The 22371-nt window shown below is 51.6% G+C and overlaps 1 protein-coding gene across 1 annotated transcript in view; it reads right to left on the bottom strand.

Moving 5' to 3' along the window:
- Positions 1-22371, bottom strand: part of LOC119093188 (muscle LIM protein Mlp84B) — a 48556-nt gene that overhangs the window by 13421 nt on the left and 12764 nt on the right. Inside the window, exons 2-4 of the mRNA XM_037216102.1 lie at positions 14606-14895; positions 11810-11946; positions 11188-11341 (exon numbers count right to left, since the gene is read on the bottom strand). Coding sequence (XP_037071997.1) covers positions 11188-11341; positions 11810-11946; positions 14606-14895 — 581 coding nt within the window. The remainder of the gene's footprint in view (positions 1-11187; positions 11342-11809; positions 11947-14605; positions 14896-22371) is intronic.

Below are 22371 nucleotides of genomic sequence, written 5' to 3'. Positions count from 1 at the left end.
CACGTTTTGACGATTTCTCCTCTTGGGGAGCAGCTGGTTCTTCGACTGACTTTTTCTTCTTTCTCTTCGTCTTCTTCGATTTCGTGGCCTCCTCAGCGGTCTCTGTGCCTGTCCCTTCCGCCGGTATGGTCAAGTCGTTACCTCCCTTGTTTGCCTCTCCTGATGGCGTCACGGCTTCCTCTGGTGCTTCCTTCCCCATGTTGGACTGTGTGCTCTGTGGCGACGCAATCGCAGCCGTGGACTGGTCTGGTGCTCCCTCCACTACCTTTTCCATGTTGGGCTGTGTGCTCTGTGATGATGCAATCGCAGCCGTGGACTGGTCTGGTTCTCCCTCCACTAGCTGGTGTTCTTCAGCACGTTCTTCAGCGCGATCCTGGTCCGATCCAACATTTCCAGATGACTCTGCCGCAGTCATCTGAACTGCACCCTCTACATCAGCGACTGGGAGTTCTGCTGTGGTCTCTGCGGCTTCGGCAACCTCAGGGGTCGCTCCCACGTCGGCAACACTTGCTACCGCAGCGCCGAATTCCCCTCCCCCCTCTGTTATTGTCGCTTCCCTTTTATCAGCTTCAGATCTCACTGCCGTCTCCGCAGCGACTCCTGCCTCACTGACCCCTTCATCAGACACAGAGACGTTCCTCGTTTGCTCACTAGTATCATTGCCTGCTGCCACGTCTTGGATATCAACATTCTCTGCCATGTCTTTGCCATCAGATGGGGCGGGTATCGGGTTGACCGAACCATCCACATTCTCAATAGGCTCATCCAGCAGAGCCTCCTGCTCCTTCGCCTCATTCTCCGGCTCTTCAATGACTGTTGGCAGCACTTCCACCATGTCATCGTCCAGCGGAAGCTCGTCGATCTGGTCCAGTATGTCGTCCATCACCTCAACCATCGGCTCTTGCCGTGGGTCTCCCTCCCGCTCGAGCACAGCCTCCTGCGCCTCCACCTCTACCTCGACCCGGGCGCCGGTCCCCAGCTCGGCGTCCTCTGGCTCCTCCACGGCCGGCGGCGCCACCTCCTCCGCCGCGCCGGGCTCCGGCTGGACGCCCTCGCCGCGAGCCGTCATCGCGCCGACACTTGAGGGTGCGTGGGTCTCACTGACCGGGCGGCGACACGGGTCCCGCGGGCGTGTCACCAGACCGTCGGGCAGCGCAGGTTAATTCGGTCCACCGCTCTGGCCGAACGCCACGGGCACCCGCATCGTCCCACGCCTGAACACGCCACTGCTGACCGGGCTAATGGCCGTCAAGGTCGCAACTGTCCTCATGACGCCAGCACCGAAGTGATGTCTGGCTGTGGGGGTGGCGAAGATGAATTGGACGCAGTTGGAAACATGCTGACTGTGGCTTTTTCAAGTTTGATTGCACCCGCTCTCAGTTTATCCTTTTGAATGGTTGAGAAACATTGTTTTTGCCTTTTTATAGTATTTCCATGACACAGCATGCCTCCACTCTGCTGCCATTTCATGGCAGATGATAATGATAAGAACTTCACCACTTGTGAGATCGTTACATCGACGACTCTTCGTTTCTACCTTCAAAATGACAAGTAATGACATCGGCACTCTATCACCGCGGCGAGGTTGTCCGTCCCAGCACTGACGCAGTAGTTGTGGTATTTGCCGGATCGTGACACTAGGTGGAACCATGGCCTTTTAACGCGGCCATTGTCATGTTCTGCTCACGCGAGCGCTCTTCTTGAGCGTCGGACACGCGGGCATTGGCCCGAGCTATGAACCCCGTATCTGCCTACGTTAACTTGTCCTGAATGTCATAGTTTCGACAGTCTGGTACTGGTGGCTCGGTCGGTTACAGTGCCTGCCATCTGATCTACCCATCCGTGGCGGAATGGATGAGATTGGCTTCAGGCGCTCGCTACTAGCTCTGACTTGGATGGCCTACGACCGTTGGCAGCGGCCGCTGTTCAGCTCTGGGGACATCAAAGGGCAGGGAGGACCGAGGCAAGCATTGCAGCACCTTGAGCTTTAGCAGGTAAGTTTTGCTGTAGACCCTGGATTTCACGATCGGGTGCTGGGGTGCGGGCTCGCGCAACAAGCGCTGCTCAGTGTTCGCGCTCATCGCAAAAATCCTCCCAAGCGTTAGGTTCGGACTAAACTCTACCGGCTATCTTCAGACAGTTACCACCATTGCACACGGAACTCGTTTTCTTCTCCAATTTCACGTCTGGCCACATTGGGAAATATTTTGGGGAACAGGGGCGCAAGGAATTTTGGTTGGATCTTAAGATGCCGAACAAGAATCTTATTTTGTCCGATTTCTACGTGACTGGCAGTGGCTGGCAGCTGTAGCACGCCTATTTTGCTAAGCATTTTATGCAATTTACCCGGATAGTTTTACCTCAAGTATGACTTAAATTACGATTAGAAAGGCATGAAATTCTCTACGAGTTGTACGGGTACATATGCGTCAAATTTGCTCTCATTTTGTCACCTGCTTTGGTGGGAGTACAATGCACGTCAAAAACGAGGAACAGGCCATTCCCAGAATGTTGTATGATGTTGAATAAATCTGGCATGACTGTATGGTCTGCGAGGTTTATGGAGACGGCTTCTCGCCGTGCATGTGAATCGGGCGCTTGGTCTGCAAGAGTGGCAATTTTCCCACAGTTCTTCATGCAATGGGGCTCGAAAGATGCTGTTCGGTCCCTTTTTTGAAACAATTTTTCATGCTGCAAGAGCCATGCGCAGGATTCTTATCTTTCCATCACTAGTTTTATGAAAGCTTTTCCGTGCTGTACTAAGACTCAATTTCGCCACAATTATTTCAAAATGCTGATGGTGAAAGATCGTTGTTATTGTCTGCCTCAGTCCTTTGGCAGTTACAAGCCATAGTTGAATGTACAGACAGTGCAACGCATTGCGTTTGATTTGCTGGACAATCCTCAAAACACCGAAACGGTTTGGCCAAACTGTACTCATCGCGCGTGAGCTTGCTGCCGAAGGTGATGCTGGCGCCAGGTTGAAGGATGGATGATATGACCCGCAGACCGCAAGATGCCTAATCCGACACTCTGCGTGATGGCATGGTGCGGGGCAGATTAGTTCCCGTCGAGAGCAGTGCAGCTCAGCACACAACACAGCACACACCCCTGAGGTTTGTGATAACTACTTTTAATTATGAATATAGTTCATAAATCATTGCCTCCTGCAGTATTCAAGCGTTGCTTGTTGTACAGAATGTAACGGGCTACAAGTAACTGTAAAATTCCTGTTGCCGGATGTTATGGTGTCCAAACTATATTTGTATTGCTTTATTCAACACCAAACAGACAACAATGCCGGCCTGCTTACGGCGGACAAAAACGGAGCGCCCTCGTCTAATTGACTGTCGAATGCGCTGATCTAATGCAGCATTGTTAGGGATGACAGCTCTGGACGAGCGCATTGCATGATGGAAATCGGCTGTATGGGGCTGGCGGCTTGCAGGTGACCGACCGATTACCTCGGATCTCTCATTCAGCCAGAGCAATCAATCGTGAGGCAAAACAAATAAGGCCGAAATACAGCGATGCGTTTTGTGCAGCTTAACGCCGATTATCCGCTGATTATTCAATGCAATTTAATATCCAATGATAGAATAACACCATCCCAAGTACCAGGTATAGCACATTGTCTTAATATGTTCAAGAAATGTGCTTGCTAGCCGTGACCACAATGCGCGTGATAGGGAAGGTAGGATGCAATTACGGACCTGAACACTCGGCACGGCACAGTCTGGACACCTGTGTCGCTCTTCGCTCGGCCTGCGGTCTCAGAAGCTCGCTCGTTCCCTTTGGCCCGGGCGTTCTCGGAATGTCTGCCTTTGATCTGGCCACTCAGTCATTCTCGGTATGTCGACCTCCGATCTCAGTCTGTCGGTCATTCTCAGCCGCTCGATGTGTCGCCTCCTTATGATCGTCTGGCGATCCTTACATCAACGCAGCAGCGCTAACTATTGTTGACAACTAAAAACACATTTTATTTCACTGTAGGAGCAGAATATTTACTGCATGACATAGAAGGATATCGCATGGTTTCACCGTAATTATATGCATTGGCATGCGCTGGTTTACTGGGAGTCGGCATTTATTCGTAAGTGTATGTATATATAATAACCACGTATAAGACTCCTCCTGGGGGGTCGATCACGTGCCCAGCGGCGCTCCCTCCTTTGACTAGGCGCCTGAGCCGGGCCGGCGGCCGCTGCAGCTGGTCTGCGGCAGCCGGAGCGTGGCCCGGCGTCGACCGACGCCATCGCCCTGTCCCTGAGCGGGCGTACGTCAAACGCTGCGACGTCAGCGGGCGTCCGCGCCGCTGCCAGCTGGCCGCCGGCGCGGCGGGCTCCGCCGCGGGCCCGGAGCTTGGCAGCTCGTCACGAACGGCGCCGGCCGACGCCAGCGGCCGTCACGCTGTGACGAACGGCAGGTCGCGATCGGTCGATGCTGGCGTGCCTGGATAACTTGTCGAACGGCACGATTGACGCATCTGGCTCGGGGAAGGGGGTGGGGGGGGGGGGGGGGGAACACAACGTCTGGTTCGCAAACTGCTCTCAGTCTGTCCCTTCGGTGTTGTGCTCACAAGTTTACGTGTGAACCCTTAGTTACGCTCGCCTTTTGCTCATAAGTTTACGCGTGAACCCTTAGTTACGCTCGCGCTTTGCTCACAAACTTACGTGTGAACCCTTAGTTACGCTCGCGTTTTGCTCACAAGTTTACGTGTGAACCCCTAGTTGCGCTCACGTTTTGCTCATAAGTTAACGTGTGAACCCTTAATTACGCTCGCGTTTTCTCACGGAGGCAAATTCAGAGTCGTCGCGTAGGTGCACGGGGGAACTGACCGAGTGGAAGCAATTGGAAGGGACTTTCCATATCACTTACGTAATTGATAGTGTCTGCTTCTGATGATGGCTGAGTGGTTAGCGCCGCCGGCTCCCACGTGGGGACCCGCGTTCAAAGCCCGGTTGCGCCATGTTTGCTGAGCTCTTTATGGCCACTGCAGTCGCTGGCTACATAGAAGGAAGCGCACAATATGTGCCGCGTTCCCTTTAAAAATAAATGCAACGTGTGCATGCGTCTGCTTCGTACTTGTACCGTAGTATTTTGTCTCAGCTCGTTGGCGTATGGCTCTGTCGGACAGCAATGGCTATTTTGGGCCTGCGATTAAGGAGAGGAGAGGGGCGGCTATGATATAGCTATACAGCAGCCGTCTGCGAGAACTCGGCTGCCGGGCCCAACACCACGCAGGGTTTGGCTACTTAGTTATTTGGGTTAGAGCTGTTTCGACCAGAATTGATCATTTCAGGGCCATGGGATGCAGGAGACTGGATAGCAGCGGGACAGGGCTACATGCACCTGGGGGAGGGGAGCTACCAAGCTTAGCCCACACACGGACCCCTCTGTGGGATGTGCGTTGAGCGCCCGGTCAGGATCCCCCTCCAAAAGACCTCTCAGCTGACTCGTGGCTGGCGCATGCAGCCTGTCCCGGACAGGCAGGGCGTCGCGAGAATGCCGAATGAAGCAAGGAGAAGGATAAGAAAGACAGATGTCGCACAGCGGCCCTCCTTCGTGGTTTGGGGGAGGGAGTGGAGGGTGCCGGCGGCGCTTACGCCGGCTGGTGGCTGACTGAGAAAGCGCCGCCTTCGCGGCACGTCCGCAGTCAGGGCGTGCGGAGATGCAGGGTGAAGTGGTGACTGACGAAAGAGGGGCGTATGACTAAACTGGCACGTGAGTCGATTGACAATGGAACACGTCTAACGTCGTGGCGCAGTGGCAAACCGCTCATTGTCACCATCTGGTGGTCGAATCATGAACTAGCGTGTTTGTTTCCTCCCAGTTCTAAACTTTCTAGCAAAACTTTTCAAAGAGCAGCACGGTTCTTATGCAGGGTTTGCGCCTCTTGTACAAAAAGCGAGAGACGGTGGCTGAACGGATAAAAGGACCAAAAGATGAGTCTGGAGTAATTTTTGCACACATGTTTGGAAACGCGTGGATTGGCTTGATAATAACGCAATTTGAATGCGCTGCCACTTTCAATTTGTTTACTGATCACTCACCAGATGGCAGCCACTATATCGAAACGGATGATCGGATGGCAGATAGATGGTTCAAATCAATGTTGTCTTTCTGACAGTGCAACATAATATTATTTTATTTTCATCAAATGTGTCTGGAATCTCCGGGTTTCATCAAACGCTGCTGTGTGACTCTGACTTCAAACGCTTTCGATAGCGGAAATATGTTATGATTCCTGACAGCAGACTAATTAAAATGTCCGTTATGTCTCGTTCTGGCAGCGAAGGACATTTCTTCTGTCTTCGTCGGAAGTTAGCTTCTAGTGAACAGTTCATTTTTCTGAAGATTAAGTCCGAACCTTTTGAATGAATGAATTTCTGGCATTAGAGCTAACGCTAAGAAGCGGTTGTTGCTTTGGCCTTGCCCTTGCCATCCGATCGCGAAATTCCTGCTGAACGGAAGAATTTGGTGGCGGAAGATTAACATGATTTAGTGGTCGGCACGGTCCGCCCTGCCCTCTGACGTCACCTGGCGTAAAGTGCGGCCCCATGCCACTGACTGCAAGCCATTCCAGTCAGGGGCAAAAATAGCGAGCACCTTGAACCTACCTTGTTACGAGTGGGTGAACTGGGAGACAAGCACGCTATCCAGCTGAGCTATCCAGCTGCACATTATCACGCTATCCAGCTGAGCTATCCAGCTGCACACTATCACGCTATCCAGCTGAGCTATCCAGCTGCACACTATCACGCTATCCAGCTGAGCTATCCAGCTGCACGCTATCACGCTATCCAGCTGAGCTATCCAGCTGCACGCTATCACGCTGTCCAGCTGAGCTATCCAGCTGCACGCTATCACGCTATCCAGCTGAGCTATCCAGCTGCACGCTATCACGCTATCCAGCTGAGCTATCCAGCTGCACGCTATCACGCTATCCAGCTGAGCTATCCAGCTGCACGCTATCACGCTATCCAGCTGAGCTATCCAGCTGCACGCTATCACGCTATCCAGCTGAGCTATCCAGCTGCACGCTATCACGCTATCCAGCTGAGCCTTCGATACACCGTCATAAGTTGAAGAGCAATATCCGGCTGGCTGACCCCGTTGAGAGAACCCATTACCACGCGAGGAAGATGAAGCCCTGACGACGATCCCTTGCAGCGCGGGTAATTGCGTGTCCGCAACATAGATACGCGGCGGATGGAAAACGGGTTCAGTTTGCGCTGCAAATACGGCTGAACGGATGCTTCGGCCTTTGTATCGAATGCCTGAAGTACCGTTCATTATAAACACTCAGGGTACCTTGCGCGGCGGTGACATTTGAGACAGTTGTCAGTTGCCACGTAAATGGTGCCAAAAACTCAGCTACTGGAAGAAGACAGCTTCGGCAGCCATATAAATGGGCTTAGAATTGCTATTTGTATACTTAAAAATGACCGAACTCCCATGTATCAGTGGATACCGGCCTGCCCTCGCTATGATTTTCCGTTTTTCATAACGCGGACTGATAGGGGGATGCAACCTCCCCTGAAGATTCCAGTGTAATGTTGATGGAGCGCATAAAACATCAATGGATTGGTCTAAACAAGATCTGGCGATAAGGGTATATCTTATGTTGTGGTTCAATAACTGATCTCAGTGGCAGGCCAGAGTTCGAGTTCTATTTTAGAAAAAGGGACTTTTCATCTGCAACATCATACATCAACATCAACCTGCGACATCATGCCTTTTGGTAATGCAAAACTTAAACAGCCGCGTTTGTTGTTTAACTCAGAGCATAATGGTATACATTTTGTTGCGTTCGTGAGTACATCTATGGTACATGACTCCGTTCATGTGACGGCGTCGTCCCTCCGCGCGCTCCGCGGTATCGTCGGTCGCCGCCCGCCCGCCCTCTCAGGCGGCAGATCGCCGTGCAGTGTTCGTCAAAAACCGATGCTGCTCCGGACAAAACTAGGAACACGCTTTTTGTGTCAAAAACGTGCAATGGATGCCCTGTAGGCTAGTTGAGAATTTGGGCACAATTGCACAGCATGCCGGAGAGGTATCCTCAAACAACCTCAGAGGGGTTGCATCACCCCCACCCTTTGCTATCAGGGCAGGGGTAAAACGATATCAAGAAGCGACTGAGATATGTCATGAAAACTATTGCCATTTCAGGCCAGTGTCAATGATCACGGGTGAGGAAAGTTAAGTGAATGTGGTCTTTGAAACCTTAAGGCGTCTGAAACACAGAAAGCAGCCTGACGACAATTGTGACGACTCTGTCGACAAAATGATATCACAGCAAAGAATCCCCAACTAACGCAACATAACAACCGGATGCATCAGCACCAACAGCTGATTGAAAGGCAGACGGCTGAGCCGAAAGGCTTCGATGCCCCTGCCACGCATCAGATTACAAAAACACCGTGGACTTCAGCGAATCCATTCAGGCTCCCATTTACTGAACCCAATACATTTGTGTAAATCGCAGAGGGATGCTCAAATTACAAAATGCTAAGCCGAGTGGTTCCCATGACGCATATCGAGTGTGAGGCCAAAGAGAAGCTCGCTATAGGACATCAGCGTGACAAAGCAAACGCCATTCGAATCATTTCTTAACGTTCCTCCCTAAAAAATACCGTTATAAGTTCGCCTGAAGACGGCGTTTGTAATTAATCCTCGGGCGAAAATAAATGATGCGTAGCGATTCAAATATCTCAATATCTCTATTTTTCATTTCTGATATCTACATTAAAGCTGACGTGTGCTTCTTACGTAAATCGCCATTAAACCTCTATTACCGCTCATTGAAGTCTTATAGAAGGTGCGATTCGACGAAGTCGTCACAAGGCGCTCGTAAAGACATTTGCGAGAGATGACGTGCTGGGTGAAGCTCACATAAGGATCCCAGCTATAGGATCTCTGAGCGCTTGGCAATGGGAAGACAGTTTCTCTTAGGGGCAAGAGTGCTACCTGAGCGACTGCTAAGGATGAAAATCCACCCTGGATTATAGGGTAATGAAGCCTTAACTGTTCGCTGTTGCCGCTTGACCAGAATGACCCTGGACCTTTCATGTGAAACAGCCTGGCGTTTCGGAAAGGAGGGAAGTAATAAGAGGCCCGTGGCTGAGACTTCTTAAACATCCCCAATTGGCAGAATCCCAGAGAACAGTGCTCCATGCCGACCTGATGTGCCATCGGAGGGAACTAGACGGCAAAATTGTGGGGCCGAAGTTTATTAGAGAAATGAAGAACAAATCTTGCTTGGTAAGAATGGGGAGTGACTGCGTGAACTGGAATGAAAGTCGGTAACTTATAAAGACAAATGGGAGCGACGGCAGCCCAGCAAAGAGGAGCGATGGACGAATCCGTCAGCAACTGCAACTGCAGCTCCAATCAGTCTATGTTTGATGTCTAAGGCATAGTGGCGGGAGTGACAGACTAGATGCTCTGTATGGCGCGTCACACCTGACTTCTCTCAGACGTTTGTGACCTAGGAGAACCCCTCTCCCTCTCACAAACTCCTTCAAATATTGCTACGTCCTCATTTCAAGTTCAGCTCTGCTCCTGAGCAGTGAGGTTGCCATGCGTCTCACTACGACTTGGCTAACCGCACAACTGCATTTACTTCTGGAAAAGTCACAGGGTGCAACACGCTACTGAGGAAACCATTTGGTGCTAAACTGTCAGTTTGAGTGAGCAGTTGTGCACTGTTGTCATGAAATGTCACAGGGGACATGAAAAGTGCGAAATTCAAACCATCGGTGAAAATAATCAAAATCGTCTCGCAAGGTTATGAGACCCACGAAAAAAATGAATTTTCTCCTGGGCCTATTGTGGTAGTGAGTGAACTTAAAACTAGAACCAGCAGTCCGCGCTATACCATGCGAGCTACTTGATCATATGGCGCCATTCACTCGTTTGCGCAGCTCGTCATGCATAAACGTGAGTGTCACATAAAACATTGTTTGTTTCATCCCCTTTAAGACTTTTTGAAAACCTGATCAGGAGTGACGTCGAGAACGAGAGCGAGGGGCGCAAGAGGCAGACCACATTCGCTGTGTTGGCTGCCCGTTCTCTCGGACGGGAAGGGGCACTTATGTTAGGCTACGCACTCACGACTGGACTTCAGAAGCAACCCACGCCGCCCCCCCCCCCCCCATTTGTGGCACCAGGACTGCAAAGAAGTCTAGGTGACGTCAGCCCCTTCGCTGATCCTCCTCTCGGCTTTGGCAGCGTTTCTGCCGCCTGGCACAGACAGCAGCTAGTCTCGGAACGGTTTATTGTGCAACATCATGTTTGTACACAAGCCGAAGTGACCGCGCGGGCTTTTGGTGCGGATCGGCCGTGCCCCCGATCCTGCCGGGTCGGCGTGGCGGGCCGGGAACGGTGCCCGCCGACTCCGGAGACTCGTCAGCGACTCGACGCCGAGTCAGAGACGCGCAGGCCGTGGCTGCCGTCGATTTTCACAGCGCGTGACTACGATCGGTTAGGACGACTCGATTTCGCGGAGGGCAGCAAGCGGTTCAAACGGAGACTTCTGCGACCGACGTCACTGGTTCGCCAACATATTAGTGATCTAGATGCGCCGCGGACAGAACGTTCCTTCGATCTATTCACTTCCCGTCGCCTAGGTTCGGACGATGGACGTCCGCAATAGATGGCACCACAGAAAGACAGTGCTGTCCCACCACTGAAGCACGGGGCGGAGGGGCTGACGAGCGATGAGCGAATGGAATCATGAGGTGGCAGGAGACCGGACCGGAGTCGCTGGTGTTCGCTTCTCTCGGCGGCGCCCGCTGTCTTCTTACTTGCTGTTATGGAGAAAAGCGAGGTCAGATGCAGCGAGATGGCAGACGCCCGCTGTGCGCGGAAGGTTGCTATCGCTACAGACCAAATGCGACACGGATAAAATCAGGCTGCCGAATCAAATTGAATGAGGACTTCAACAGACGTAACAGAGGCCACGTAAAAAAACGCGCGTGACAGACCGACAGCGTGAAAGTGATTACGGGGCATCAAAAAGCGAGAGAAGAAACGAAAGCGATTGCAGCGACATCTTTTACAAGGACAGACAAACGCGAGCGTCACCTAGACAAGTTCTGAGCCGGAGAGAGGGAGCGTCGTGTGCGATCCTTCCTCGTGGACCCGGCTGCGGTCCCACCGTCGTCGCGTGCCAGCAGCACTTACGAGAACTGGCTTCCAGTGTCCATGCTGAGCGCACCGGCGCCACCGCCGAAGCCGTAGCCCTTGGGGCCGTACTTGCGGCCGTGGCACTGCCTGCAGAACAAGACTTTCTCGTGCTCGCTGCAGTTGGTGGAGTCCAGCGCCTTGTTGCACATGGCTGAAATCAGAGCAAGGTGGTTCAGCTTTCGGGTGATTGCATGCCATGGGAGCTGGAGAGCTGTCCTTGCACATACCGAGAGTGCAAAATAACGGCTACAGCATCCCTTGTGAGGTACATATCACGTGAACGAAACGGCAACGATCAGGAGGGATATGTGGAAAATCAGTTAGCTAAATAGTCAAGTCCCGTATCTGTGACAGCACCATAAAGCATGGACACAAACCCTTTTTAAAACTTGCTTCCGCTTAGTCCGAATCCATCTTTTTAGACTCATAATACAAATAGCGAGCATCCTCTTCCTCCTCCTTCATTATTGCCATCGCATGCTGCCGATGCTCCAGCAGCTGGTAAAGTAACCTTTAAAAATGTAAATTTCTGCCAGCATTTGCCACCCAAAGCGGTTCTTTGAGATGAACTTTGGGGAAGTGGGGCCAGCGTCTAGATCCTTGGCGGACAACTACTCACAGCACTTGAAGCAGGTCTTGTGGTACTTGTAGCCTCCGGCAACGCGCTCCTCAGCGGCGTAGACCGACTTTTCGCAAGTCGGGCACTTCGGCACTTCTGGGGGCTTGAACGGCATCTTTGCGACTTGTCGGGACTGTCTGAAATGAAACACACCGTCGTCACAAGTCCTGCCAGACGAAACAAGCGCGTGGATTTGCGTAAAATTTGATGTTTGTTTGGTTCATTTGTGTTGTTTGATTCGGTCGGGAAGATCCGAAGTTTGACTTGAACACCAGGAGCTGCGTATGGAATATTTTTAAGAAGGCAGAACAAATATTGGATTTTTTGGATATTCTTGTGGAGATGGTAATTACTGTCCCTATTTCTACCAAGGTAACGCTGCGGCAAGAATATGATTGAAAGGCTAAGCAGCCTGCGGCAACGTGCAACGCCATGACCTCCTCGGCTTTCGCCTGTCGATCGATACCAGTATTACCTGGTGCCCCAAGCTCCAGTTGCGCTACTCCGTAACGTATTGCAAACTGATACTAGTGCTGTCTGTTGAATACGGCCAACAACATCTGAACCTCAGCGTAGCGCGTCACAACAGAATTGCTGCCGACCGCGACGATCCGTAACAATACCTGTCAGTGATTGTGATGGCAAGGCTCCAAAACAAAAGGAGAATAAATATTTAGGCCGCGCTCTCACTTAGAAAAATCTCAGGGGCACCAAGCGCAGCGCCGCAGGATAAGCGACCACCGAAAATGCGCTGGTGAGATCGGCTCGCGAGTCACAGCCAAGCGCATCCGGTGGCTTCGTTGAAACGGAACAGTGACCCCTGTAGGGGCTCCTGCCCTCTTCGCTAGGCCCTTTCCTGCAGGGCTCGGCCTATGACCATACTGGGGGCGGTGCACCAGATCTCATCCCAGCGAAAGCAGGGACCATGGCCTAAGCTGTGCGCACTCCCCCACTACCACAGAAACCAGGCCAGCTATCCCGGCGACGGACAAACGTAGCAAAGCTTCGACTCGCCGCCACCACGCGGCGCCGGAACGCGCCCAAATTTGGACAGGCGTCTATTTCAGCTGCGAAGCTGTCCCAGTTTGTTCGTGGACGCGTGAGTCAGCGACGCTGCCGGCCATCTCCGCGAAAGGAGGATAGTCTGGAAGGATCCATTGCGCGAATAGGTAGCGGCAGTCGATCGGGGACCGGAAAGATGTCTGGCGAGGCTTGGTCTCGTTTGCATGGGCTTCGTCCAATGCCAGCCCTCTGATGTCCGCACCACTCTCTACTACTGCGATGGTAAGACAATCAGAAGTCACTCTACCACGGCGAACGCCAGAGATTCTCCCGCTCTCATCCATCAGGAGCGCTGGCAGCGTGAGAGCCCCGCTCGTTGCCGCGCTGCTGCGGCGCGCGCCCCGACGGCTCCTCCCGCTAGCGCGGGGCGTCGGCGGACGGCGGCGCCTCTGCCGAGCCGTGACCGCCGCGAGCGCGGCAGCTGCTGTCAGATCTGGGACGCTGAGTCCCGCCGCCGCTCGAGGCGGTTACTAAGATGCGGCGTGGAGCACGCGGTCTCGCCAGGTATGCCGGTATGCGCGGCACGACATACCGACACGCCGCCGCCCGTTGTTGCAGCGGTGGCATTGATTTTGGTGCGCAAAACAGCGACGTGAGCAAAAGGTGACTGTTTACTGCTGCCAGTCAGGTGCTGAATGACTGCACTGCTGTTGGTGTAGTGCTGGCCGGGATGATCAGAGTGAAGCCGCATCGTAGGCACGTGTGGATAAACACACTATGCGGATAAATGAGGAAATGTCACTCGACCGAGGTTGTCCTCCGGCATGTAGATCTGCCAACACGTACCGACTGGGAAAGGGTGTCAGTTTCGGATCGGTACATGTGTTTTCGGGGGTCGTGAAATGATGACGAGTAACAAGTGTCTAGGGACAATGGTTTCAAAAACCCAACCATTTGAATGTGCATGCCGATAAGTCGTAAGCCTGATCATAACAAATGAAGTGGGTAAACTAATTATTAGGTCTAACATGCCGGTCGGCAATGGCAGACCTCAAATACGGCCATTTAAAGTGACAGCTTATAATTGTTAATCACGAACCAATCATTTAAATGAACAAATACACCAAAGGAGCTTTCTGTTGCTTGTACGCTAATAAATATTTAGCTCAGGAATTAGGCTTAGGAATTTGGGCTACGTCTGGCATAGCTACTTCCTTAAGGTTAAGCTAATTTGTCTTTTCCTAAACATGATTGATCCGACAACAGCTTGCATAAAAACAACACCAAGCCGAAGCTGAGCTTCCGTCACCTGTGACGTGTGAATTACGTCACAATGCGGGCAATGTGAGCATTCATTTCGCCGTGTATGCAACTAAGCTCTTTAAACGGTAGGGTTCCGAAACTACGATTAGATAATCAATCAGCTCAAACTCATTTACAATCATTCAATATTTCTAAGGCATACACAAAGCCAGCATTACAAGGAACTGACTCCACCCTAACGCCGATCATAAACGGAAGGCTATGTTCCAAAATGCAGGCACCCTGAACCCTCAACTCGGTAAAAGCTTATCCCCTTTCCCACTCCACGTGGAATCCCATGACCATGCCCCCTCAAGCAAGAAGGGCCTGCTTTCCAAAGCCGCCGCCCCCTGCGTTTACGCCACCGCAGACGCCGGCACATCCACGAATCCGCAACACATCGCGGCAGCAGAGCGGGCTTCTCTGAAGCGGCGCGGGTGATCACATTCGCCAAAGCTGACACCACATGCCGCGCTCGGCGGCCCCTGTCACCTGCGCTGCCGGAGGTCGGGGCTCTGCTGCTGACCCGGGGCGCTCTGGGCACAGACTGCGCTACGACGTTCCAGCCGCGCCCCCTGTTCGACTTCCAATTCAGAAATATCGCCTGAAGTCACCGGCTGAGAATAGCTGGCAGTGCCGGCGGTGCTGGATACGCCGGTGGCTGGCGACGCGGCAGATCCCTGGGGGGGAGGGACCTGGTCTCCACGCCCACGCAGGGTCGGGGCGGGGCTCTGAGAGCGCCAGACACGCCCACCGACTGCTGTGCCAGCGCGGCGTGACCTCTGGAGACACACAAAGTCACGTGGTTAGGCGTGATCATGCCGCGGCCGTTCCCCGCACGAGGTCACGGTTGGGGAGACGGCGCCGTGGCCGTCCCCGCGCGACGTGACGGTTGGGGAGACAGCGTCGACGCTGTAACCGCACGACGTGACAGTTGGGGAGACGGCGCCGTGGCCGTCCCCGCACGAGGTGACGGTTGGAGATACGGCGTCGACGCTGTAACCGCACGACGTGGCAGTTGGGGAGACGGCACCGTGGCCGTCCCCACACGAGGTGACGGATGAGGAGACAGCGCCGTGGCCGTCCACGCATGTGGCGACGGTGGGGGTGGGGAGAGTCGGCGCCGAACAAGAGCGCCTCAGAATGTGATGTTCTCTGCGGAAATGTCACCGTCGTAGTACAACAGCTGACCAGCTGTGCACAACAGCTGAGCAATGTCTGACGCAGGGTGCCTTGCAAATGACCATGATGACGTGCTCATAACGCTTACTTGACCTGCACACAAATTAAAGCAAAAATTATCCTCATCATTTAACACGCGCCCTGGTGGCCACCTAAATACCCTTCGCTCGGGTGGAGGGGGGTTAATTTGATCCCCAGAGATCCCGGGAACTAAGAGAGCTAGAACCACCAAATTTACACAGTGTGTTGACCTGTACGTGAAATCAATTAGGTCAAAGTTTCAGGTTCCTAGGTTATGACCTTCGGGTCTAGAAAGGTTAAACAAGGCCAAGTTCCAGGTTGGTTTCCAAGGTGCCCAAGAAACCTAGATAACCGTTTCTTAGCAAAAGGTCGCATTCTCATTCAAGGTCAGTGACCTTGCTTGAACTTTTGAAGGTCAAGATGGCCAAAATCAGACAAGCATGCTTTGAGTCTTGCATTTGACTTAGGGACAAATATTACGCTGGGCAGTATGCTCCTAAAACAAAACGTTGACCTTGGTCATTTTAGGTCAGTGACCTATTCTGACCTCTAAGAAGTCCATGGAGGATGTATAATGCGCTTCTTGCTATCAATGAACTCGAAATGAGCACCAGAAACTATTCCATACAGCAAGCCCCAGAGTAACAAAACAGGTTGGTTTTGACCTTGGTGTGACCTTCATACCTGACCTTAGGTCAACTTAACTTACTCGTTTAACTGCTGTGTTGCCTAAGAAATCATCTCAGAGATGTATGGCTTCGTCTAACACTCCGTCGTTGGATCAGATTTTAGGATTCCCTAGAAATTGCCTTCGCTGAAACCATGGCCTGACTGACCTGCCATAGATCAGCGACCTTACAAGGTGCATCTAAATTTATGATGTCGAAGGATCTGCTATTCAATTGTCTACAGCTATGCAAAATTTGTCGCGGTTATGCCGCGCCGTTCGGAAACCATTCTGGAAAACCTTCGGGGGATCAATTTGACCCCCACCCGAGCGCGTGTTAAGGCCTGATGGCTGTCCAAGGAGACCTGTTGCGTTTCATTCATCAAGCAGTGCAATGGCCTGAGCTGGAGCTACCTCCAGGAACGCGCGTCCCCACCGATTTGGACGCTAGCATCTTAAACGTATCGTTTATCGGTGTTTTGGAATGTTTTGATGCATTTCCGTGTGGAATGAAATGAGTTGTGTCCCATAAAAACAAATAATTCCAACTTTAAGAGAAATAATGTCGGCTGAACTCTTTTCTGTTCTGGTTGAAAAATGGCATATCTATGCAAGCAAATATGCAGGCAGGCCGCTTATCAGTTTGTTGCAATCACGTGGCAAATGTAGAATACGTGTATTGATTCAGACATCCACCTCATGTTCATAGTTCGAAATATTATTGCATGTAGAGCCAACTGCACAGGATTGGGTTGGGTAAATCAACGAGACATTTGGTCCGTTTCCGTTCCGTAAATCCAAGCCGAGCCTTTTAATTAGATGGCTTTCCGTGTTTCCGGATGGATGCTGAGGTCAACTTCAAAAATCCATTGGCATTCTGGTGCTCTGTTCAGCCGATTAAAACCACCCGCTGCCCCACCGTGTTACTTTCGTGCCGCCATGGCTCTGGCATACCATCGACATATCGCCGTCCGAGTTTGGACATATCGCCGCCCGAGTTTGGACACATCGCCGCCCGAGTTTGGACACATCGCCGCCCGAGTGTGGACATATCGCCGCCCGAGTTTGGACACATCGCCGCCCGAGTTTGTACAGATCGCCGCCCGAGTTTGTACAGATCGCCGCCCGAGTTTGGGCATATCGCCGCCCGAGTTTGGGACATATCGCCGCCCGAGTTTGGACATATCGCCGCCCGAATTTGGACATATCGCCGCCCGAGTTTGGACATATCGCCGCCCGAGTTTGGACATATCGCCGCCCGAGTTTGGACATATCGCTGCCCGAGTTTGGACTTTTTCAACTTCATAAAATGCCTGTTGTAGTTTTGTCTCGAACGCTTCCATGTGGGGAGGTTATAATTGTTTCTAAGCTGCCCGATTGTTTGGCTCCGAGGTTCTGTCAAATCAGACACAGCCAAGGCGTTGGAATAGGGAACATAATGTTCTCATGACACCAAGGTGTAGCAAGCCATGAAAATGTTTCTTACATATCCATGTAAAAATTAGGATGGTATTGTGCAATATAACCGTGGTCAACGACATGTGCCAGCCAGCTACCGAAATATGCGTGGTATTTCTGTTTGTGAATGAAATGCCACATGACAGCTTCAGCTACCTTTTTGTCATGTTATCCTTGGAGAGCTGTGGGCTCAATGTGAGGATAGGGGGATGCTGCTTGATATTGGCTGTTTACTGCGGTGTAATTGTGTGCATGTACAAAACTACTCCACATTTGTATAGGGTTTTGGTCTGATATAGCCATTGTCAAGACCATCCCACGCAGTTCACAGCCGTCTTTTTCAAATTCCGTCTCCTGGATGGCTATATTTTGTTTAAGGTCAAGAAAAATGACCGTTGACTTGTTCGGGTCTGGAGGACGTGAGCACGCAACGTCACATCAACGAACAGCACTTGACTTTCAATCAGATTACGTGGTACAGTTAAGTCTTGATCGCGCATTGCGTTTTTTAATGCATGATGCAGGCGTCTGGGTTTCTAGTTTCTAGTCTAGGTTCTAGTTTTTAGTATCGTTTTACTAATTTTCACGGACATACGGCTGGGAATCGAATGACTTTAGAAAAGCGCCGTACCCGCGAATGCAAATGCGAGTGAAAACGTACCATCTTAGAAAAATGTACAAGAACACCAGAAGAAAGTTCCGCGTGCAAACGACGATAGAAGGTTTTTCACACGCAGAGAGCAGCAAGCCACCTTGCGGCAAGTTCGGGTACTTTAAGTGATTCATCCCGTCGGCCACAGTGGCAATTCTGACGCGGCTAATCTGGCAGTCACTCTGACGTCATAAGAATTTTCCATGATGTAATCAAACGATAACGTGTTGAGAATATCAACTAAACATTGAAATTGTTTTACCCACGGCAGTCTTTTACTCTTCAAAACACACAAATAGTTACAAGACTGGTTTGTCCATTATGTGTGGTGTTTTTTTCGCTGTCTTTAGATGTTTGACATTCCCATGAAGTCTTTGGACATCTGAAGCAGTTCAATATGTGCAGAGATGTTTATTTTTGAAAACGATTTTGATGCACAGTCTAGGTCCAAAAACTTTCCCTCTCCAGATGTGTGTTTCCCATTGCTCACTTGTTTTTGACATACGACAATTCCAGCTTAAATTTTACCTCGATCCTGCAAAATCACCTCGCAAATATTGGAGTCCGGAACGAACATTGAGAGAGCCAAAACACACATGAGGGAAGTGAAGTCACATAAAAATGGAAATAGACACCGCTGAATGGAGACGTAACTTTGCATCATGAGGCTAAGGCTTTAGATGCGTCTATTCAACTGTCTCTCGAGGCCTTAATGTACCATTACACAAGAATCTAGAAATTGGCAAACGAGAGAGTAAATGGGTAGGATTTGCCAGGATTAGCATATGGGTATGGATATGAACGTGCATGTACATAGAGGATGTGAGTATAACCATCTTACCCATGGGGACTTTTAATAAGAAGGTTGAGCGTGCATCCCCTTGCAGTTTCAGATGGATGATGAGCTGTTTATGAGCAGAAAAATGACGACATTGAATGCCCAAGCTAGCATAATTGTTAGAGATCAAAGTAAGTACCAAATCTGAAATGCGTGAGAACTAGGCTAAAAAGGGACGAAACCCATGGAATGCTATGGTGTCTCCCACCATTGGTGGCACAGTTTACGCCGGAAGCGTTTTTGTTTTGCATGATGTCCTGATTCGTCCTTTTACGTTTGTTGCACATTATGATCCAGTACCATGCGACAATATTAGAAAACTAGAAAATGAATAGGCACATGACAGCGAAACAAAAACGCTTGCGTGACAAAATTTGCCATCTATTTTGACAGGCTCGGCGACGAACGATGGGGTTTTTATCCTGTCTATCCCCGTTTTCGTGCATTCAAATTCGTTACCGACTTAGGTCACTAACTAATAATGCTAGGATAGCAAGGGCTAGTATGCATCAGCATCGTGCACCGTGCTGAAGCGGGTTTGGCGTGTTTAGCTCCTTCAAATGTCAAATGTCAGTTTGTGCTGCACGTCCGAGACTGATTGACCCCCCCGGCCGTTTGGCGTCTGCAACATGGTGTCGTACATGAATCAAATGCAACATTGGCTTCGAAGTGCTTCGTCTTGTTGCGAGCATTTTTGAGTGCTCATTTTGCTGAACGAAGAGAACGGGACGGGACCCGACGATTGGGTCGGAGTCTATACCGAGCCTTTTTGCCGTGCGAGCTCTTACCTCTTACTCTGTACGCGTCAGTCATTTCAAATTACGTGTTTTAACCCTCGCTCTTATTCGCCATTATCCATGACGCGAAGAATGGAGGGAGGTTCATGCGCACCACACCCCTGCCCCTCCCTCCACCTAACAGTTCAAAAACTTGGAATGATAAGAGTTTTGCGGAAAATACAGCGAAATTACCTAAACAAGATTTCGCAATTGGCTGTAAGTTCTGCATTGCTATGTTCGTAACTCACCTCACTTAGACACATCACCTAACTCACCTCACCAAGCCACATCACGGGCGAGCCTCTGCTGAAAATCAGACTATCAGAGATTTGCACCTCGAAATATGAGATATACAACGACGTAACAGCATGGGTCGTCATCAATGGACTCGTCGGATGCCCTCAAGTCCCCGCCGCCCGTGATCACTGGACTCGTCGGATCCCCTCGAGTCCCCGCTGCGCGTGATCACTGGACTCGTCGGATGCCCTCGAGTCCCCGCCGCCCGTGATCACTGGACTCGTCGGATGCCCTCGGGTCCCCGCTGCGCGTGATCACTGGACTCGTCGGATGCCCTGGAGTCCCCGCCGCCCGTGATCACTGGACTCGTCGGATGCCCTCGGGTCCCCGCTGCGCGTGATCACTGGACTCGTCGAATGCCCTCGAGTCCCCGCCGCCCGTGATCACTGGACTCGTCGGATGCCCTCGAGTCCCCGCCGCCCGTGATCACTGGACTCGTCGGATGCCCTCGGGTCCCCGCCGCCCGTGATCACTGGACTCGTCGGATGCCCTCGGGTCCCCGCTGCGCGTGATCACTGGACTCGTCGGATGCCCTCGAGTCCCCGCCGCCCGTGATCACTGGACTCGTCGGATGCCCTCGGGTCCCCGCTGCCCGTGATCACTGGACTCGTCGGCTGCCGACCGTCACCTGCACCGGCACTAAATTGCCGTATCGGTGCTTCTAAGAAAGTTTTTACTCAGAAACCAAAAGTGTACGACCACATTTTTGGCTTAAAAGTCGTACAACGGATGTCCTAAATGCACCAGATCCTGATCCTTCAGATCCTGGCTTCGTTCGTCATCCCAGCCTCTGCTCCGTGTCGGCTTCCGTTGCCAAATCGTGGCTGGTGTCCTTTTCGCTGGAAGCGGGTTATTTTTCGTGGCTGCATCGCAATCCCGTTTATCTTAATGACAGCTCCCGGCTGCTTATTATCCCAGCACTTGTGAAAACACGGTCTGGTCGTCGTAGCGGCGGCGTGCGTCTCCCTCCCAAAATACCCGTCCGACACGGTGCGTCCTCAGGCCGCGGTCCGACGCCCTCCGTCGGTGCGCCGCCGGTGGTGCCAGAGTTCGCGCCCGTGGCCGACCCTCGGCTGGCCACAATAGCCAGCGCGCCGTCGGCACGCGTCGAAAACGTCGCACCGCCGGCTGGCAGCATGCTGAGCGATCGGCGCTGACACGCGGGGACAGAAACGATGCGCGCTGACGAATGAGGCACTGATGACCGCTGCGGCCGGCAGCGCACGTTAGACTCTGATGACCGCTGCGGCCGGCAGCGCACGTTAGACTCTGATGACCGCTGCGGCCGGCAGCGCACGTTAGCTCAGTTCGGATGCCGACGCAGGAGCAAAGTCTTTGTACCGATGACGGCACTCAGACTACATGAGGAGTTCATAATTCTAGGGAGGTGTTCATAGTCGTAGAGCTCTTACTGAACCCGCAAAAAGATCGGTTGAGGCTTGTCAGCTTTTTGTGGCCATCAAAATCCTTACAGGTCCTTCTTCTTGACGGCTGAATGTCCGCTGTTAATGGTATAACACAACCAAGGCAGCGTGCTTAATGGGCAGAAGCTAAATGGCGATCAGCCAAAATAGTGACACATGTGCATACCAAGAAAGCCTGAGCCATAGCGCTCATGGGAAGTTAGCGGGCGGCCGCCTAGATACCCTTCGTTCGGGTAGTGGGGGGGGGGGGGGGGCAATATGAATTCCCCCGAGATCTCGGGAACTAAGAGAGCTAGAAATACTAAATTTACAGGGTGTGCTGACCTGTACGCTAACTCACTTAAGTCGAAGTCATATGTTCCTTGGTCATGACCTTCGGGTCAAAAAGGTCAAACAAGGTCAAGTTCCAGGTTGGTTCTAAGTGTCCCCAGAACCTAGATAACCATTTCTAAGCAAAAGGTTGCATGCTCATTTAATGTCAGTGACCTTGCTTAACCTTTCGAAGGTCAAGGTGACAAAAATCATTCAAGCGACAAAGATTACGCTGGGCAGTATATTCCTAAAACAAAATGTTGAACCGGGTCATTTTAGGCCAATGACCTATTCTGACCTCTAAGAAGTCCATGGAAGATGTGTAATGCGGTTCATGCTATCAATAAATTCAAAATGAGCATCAGAAACTATTCCATATAGCAAACCCTGGAGTAGCAAAACAGGTTGGTTCTGACCTTGGCGTGACTTTCATACCTGACTTTAGGTCAATGTAATTTACTCATTCAACTGTTATGTTGCCTACAAAAGCATCTCAGATATGTATGGCTTCAGAGATGTTCGTCAAACACTATGTTGTTGGATAAGATTGAAAGATTCCCCGGAAAATGCCTTCGCTGAAATCATGGCCTGATTTTGACCTGCCATAGGTCAGAGAACTTACAAGGTA

This window comes from Pollicipes pollicipes, unplaced genomic scaffold, assembly GCF_011947565.3.
Source record: "Pollicipes pollicipes isolate AB1234 unplaced genomic scaffold, Ppol_2.1 Scaffold_4002;HRSCAF=4701_pilon_pilon_pilon, whole genome shotgun sequence".
Classification (NCBI taxonomy): Eukaryota; Metazoa; Arthropoda; class Thecostraca; order Pollicipedomorpha; family Pollicipedidae; genus Pollicipes; species Pollicipes pollicipes.
The sequence above is the reverse complement of the archived record's forward strand: the minus strand, read 5'-3'. Positions and strand labels throughout refer to the sequence as shown.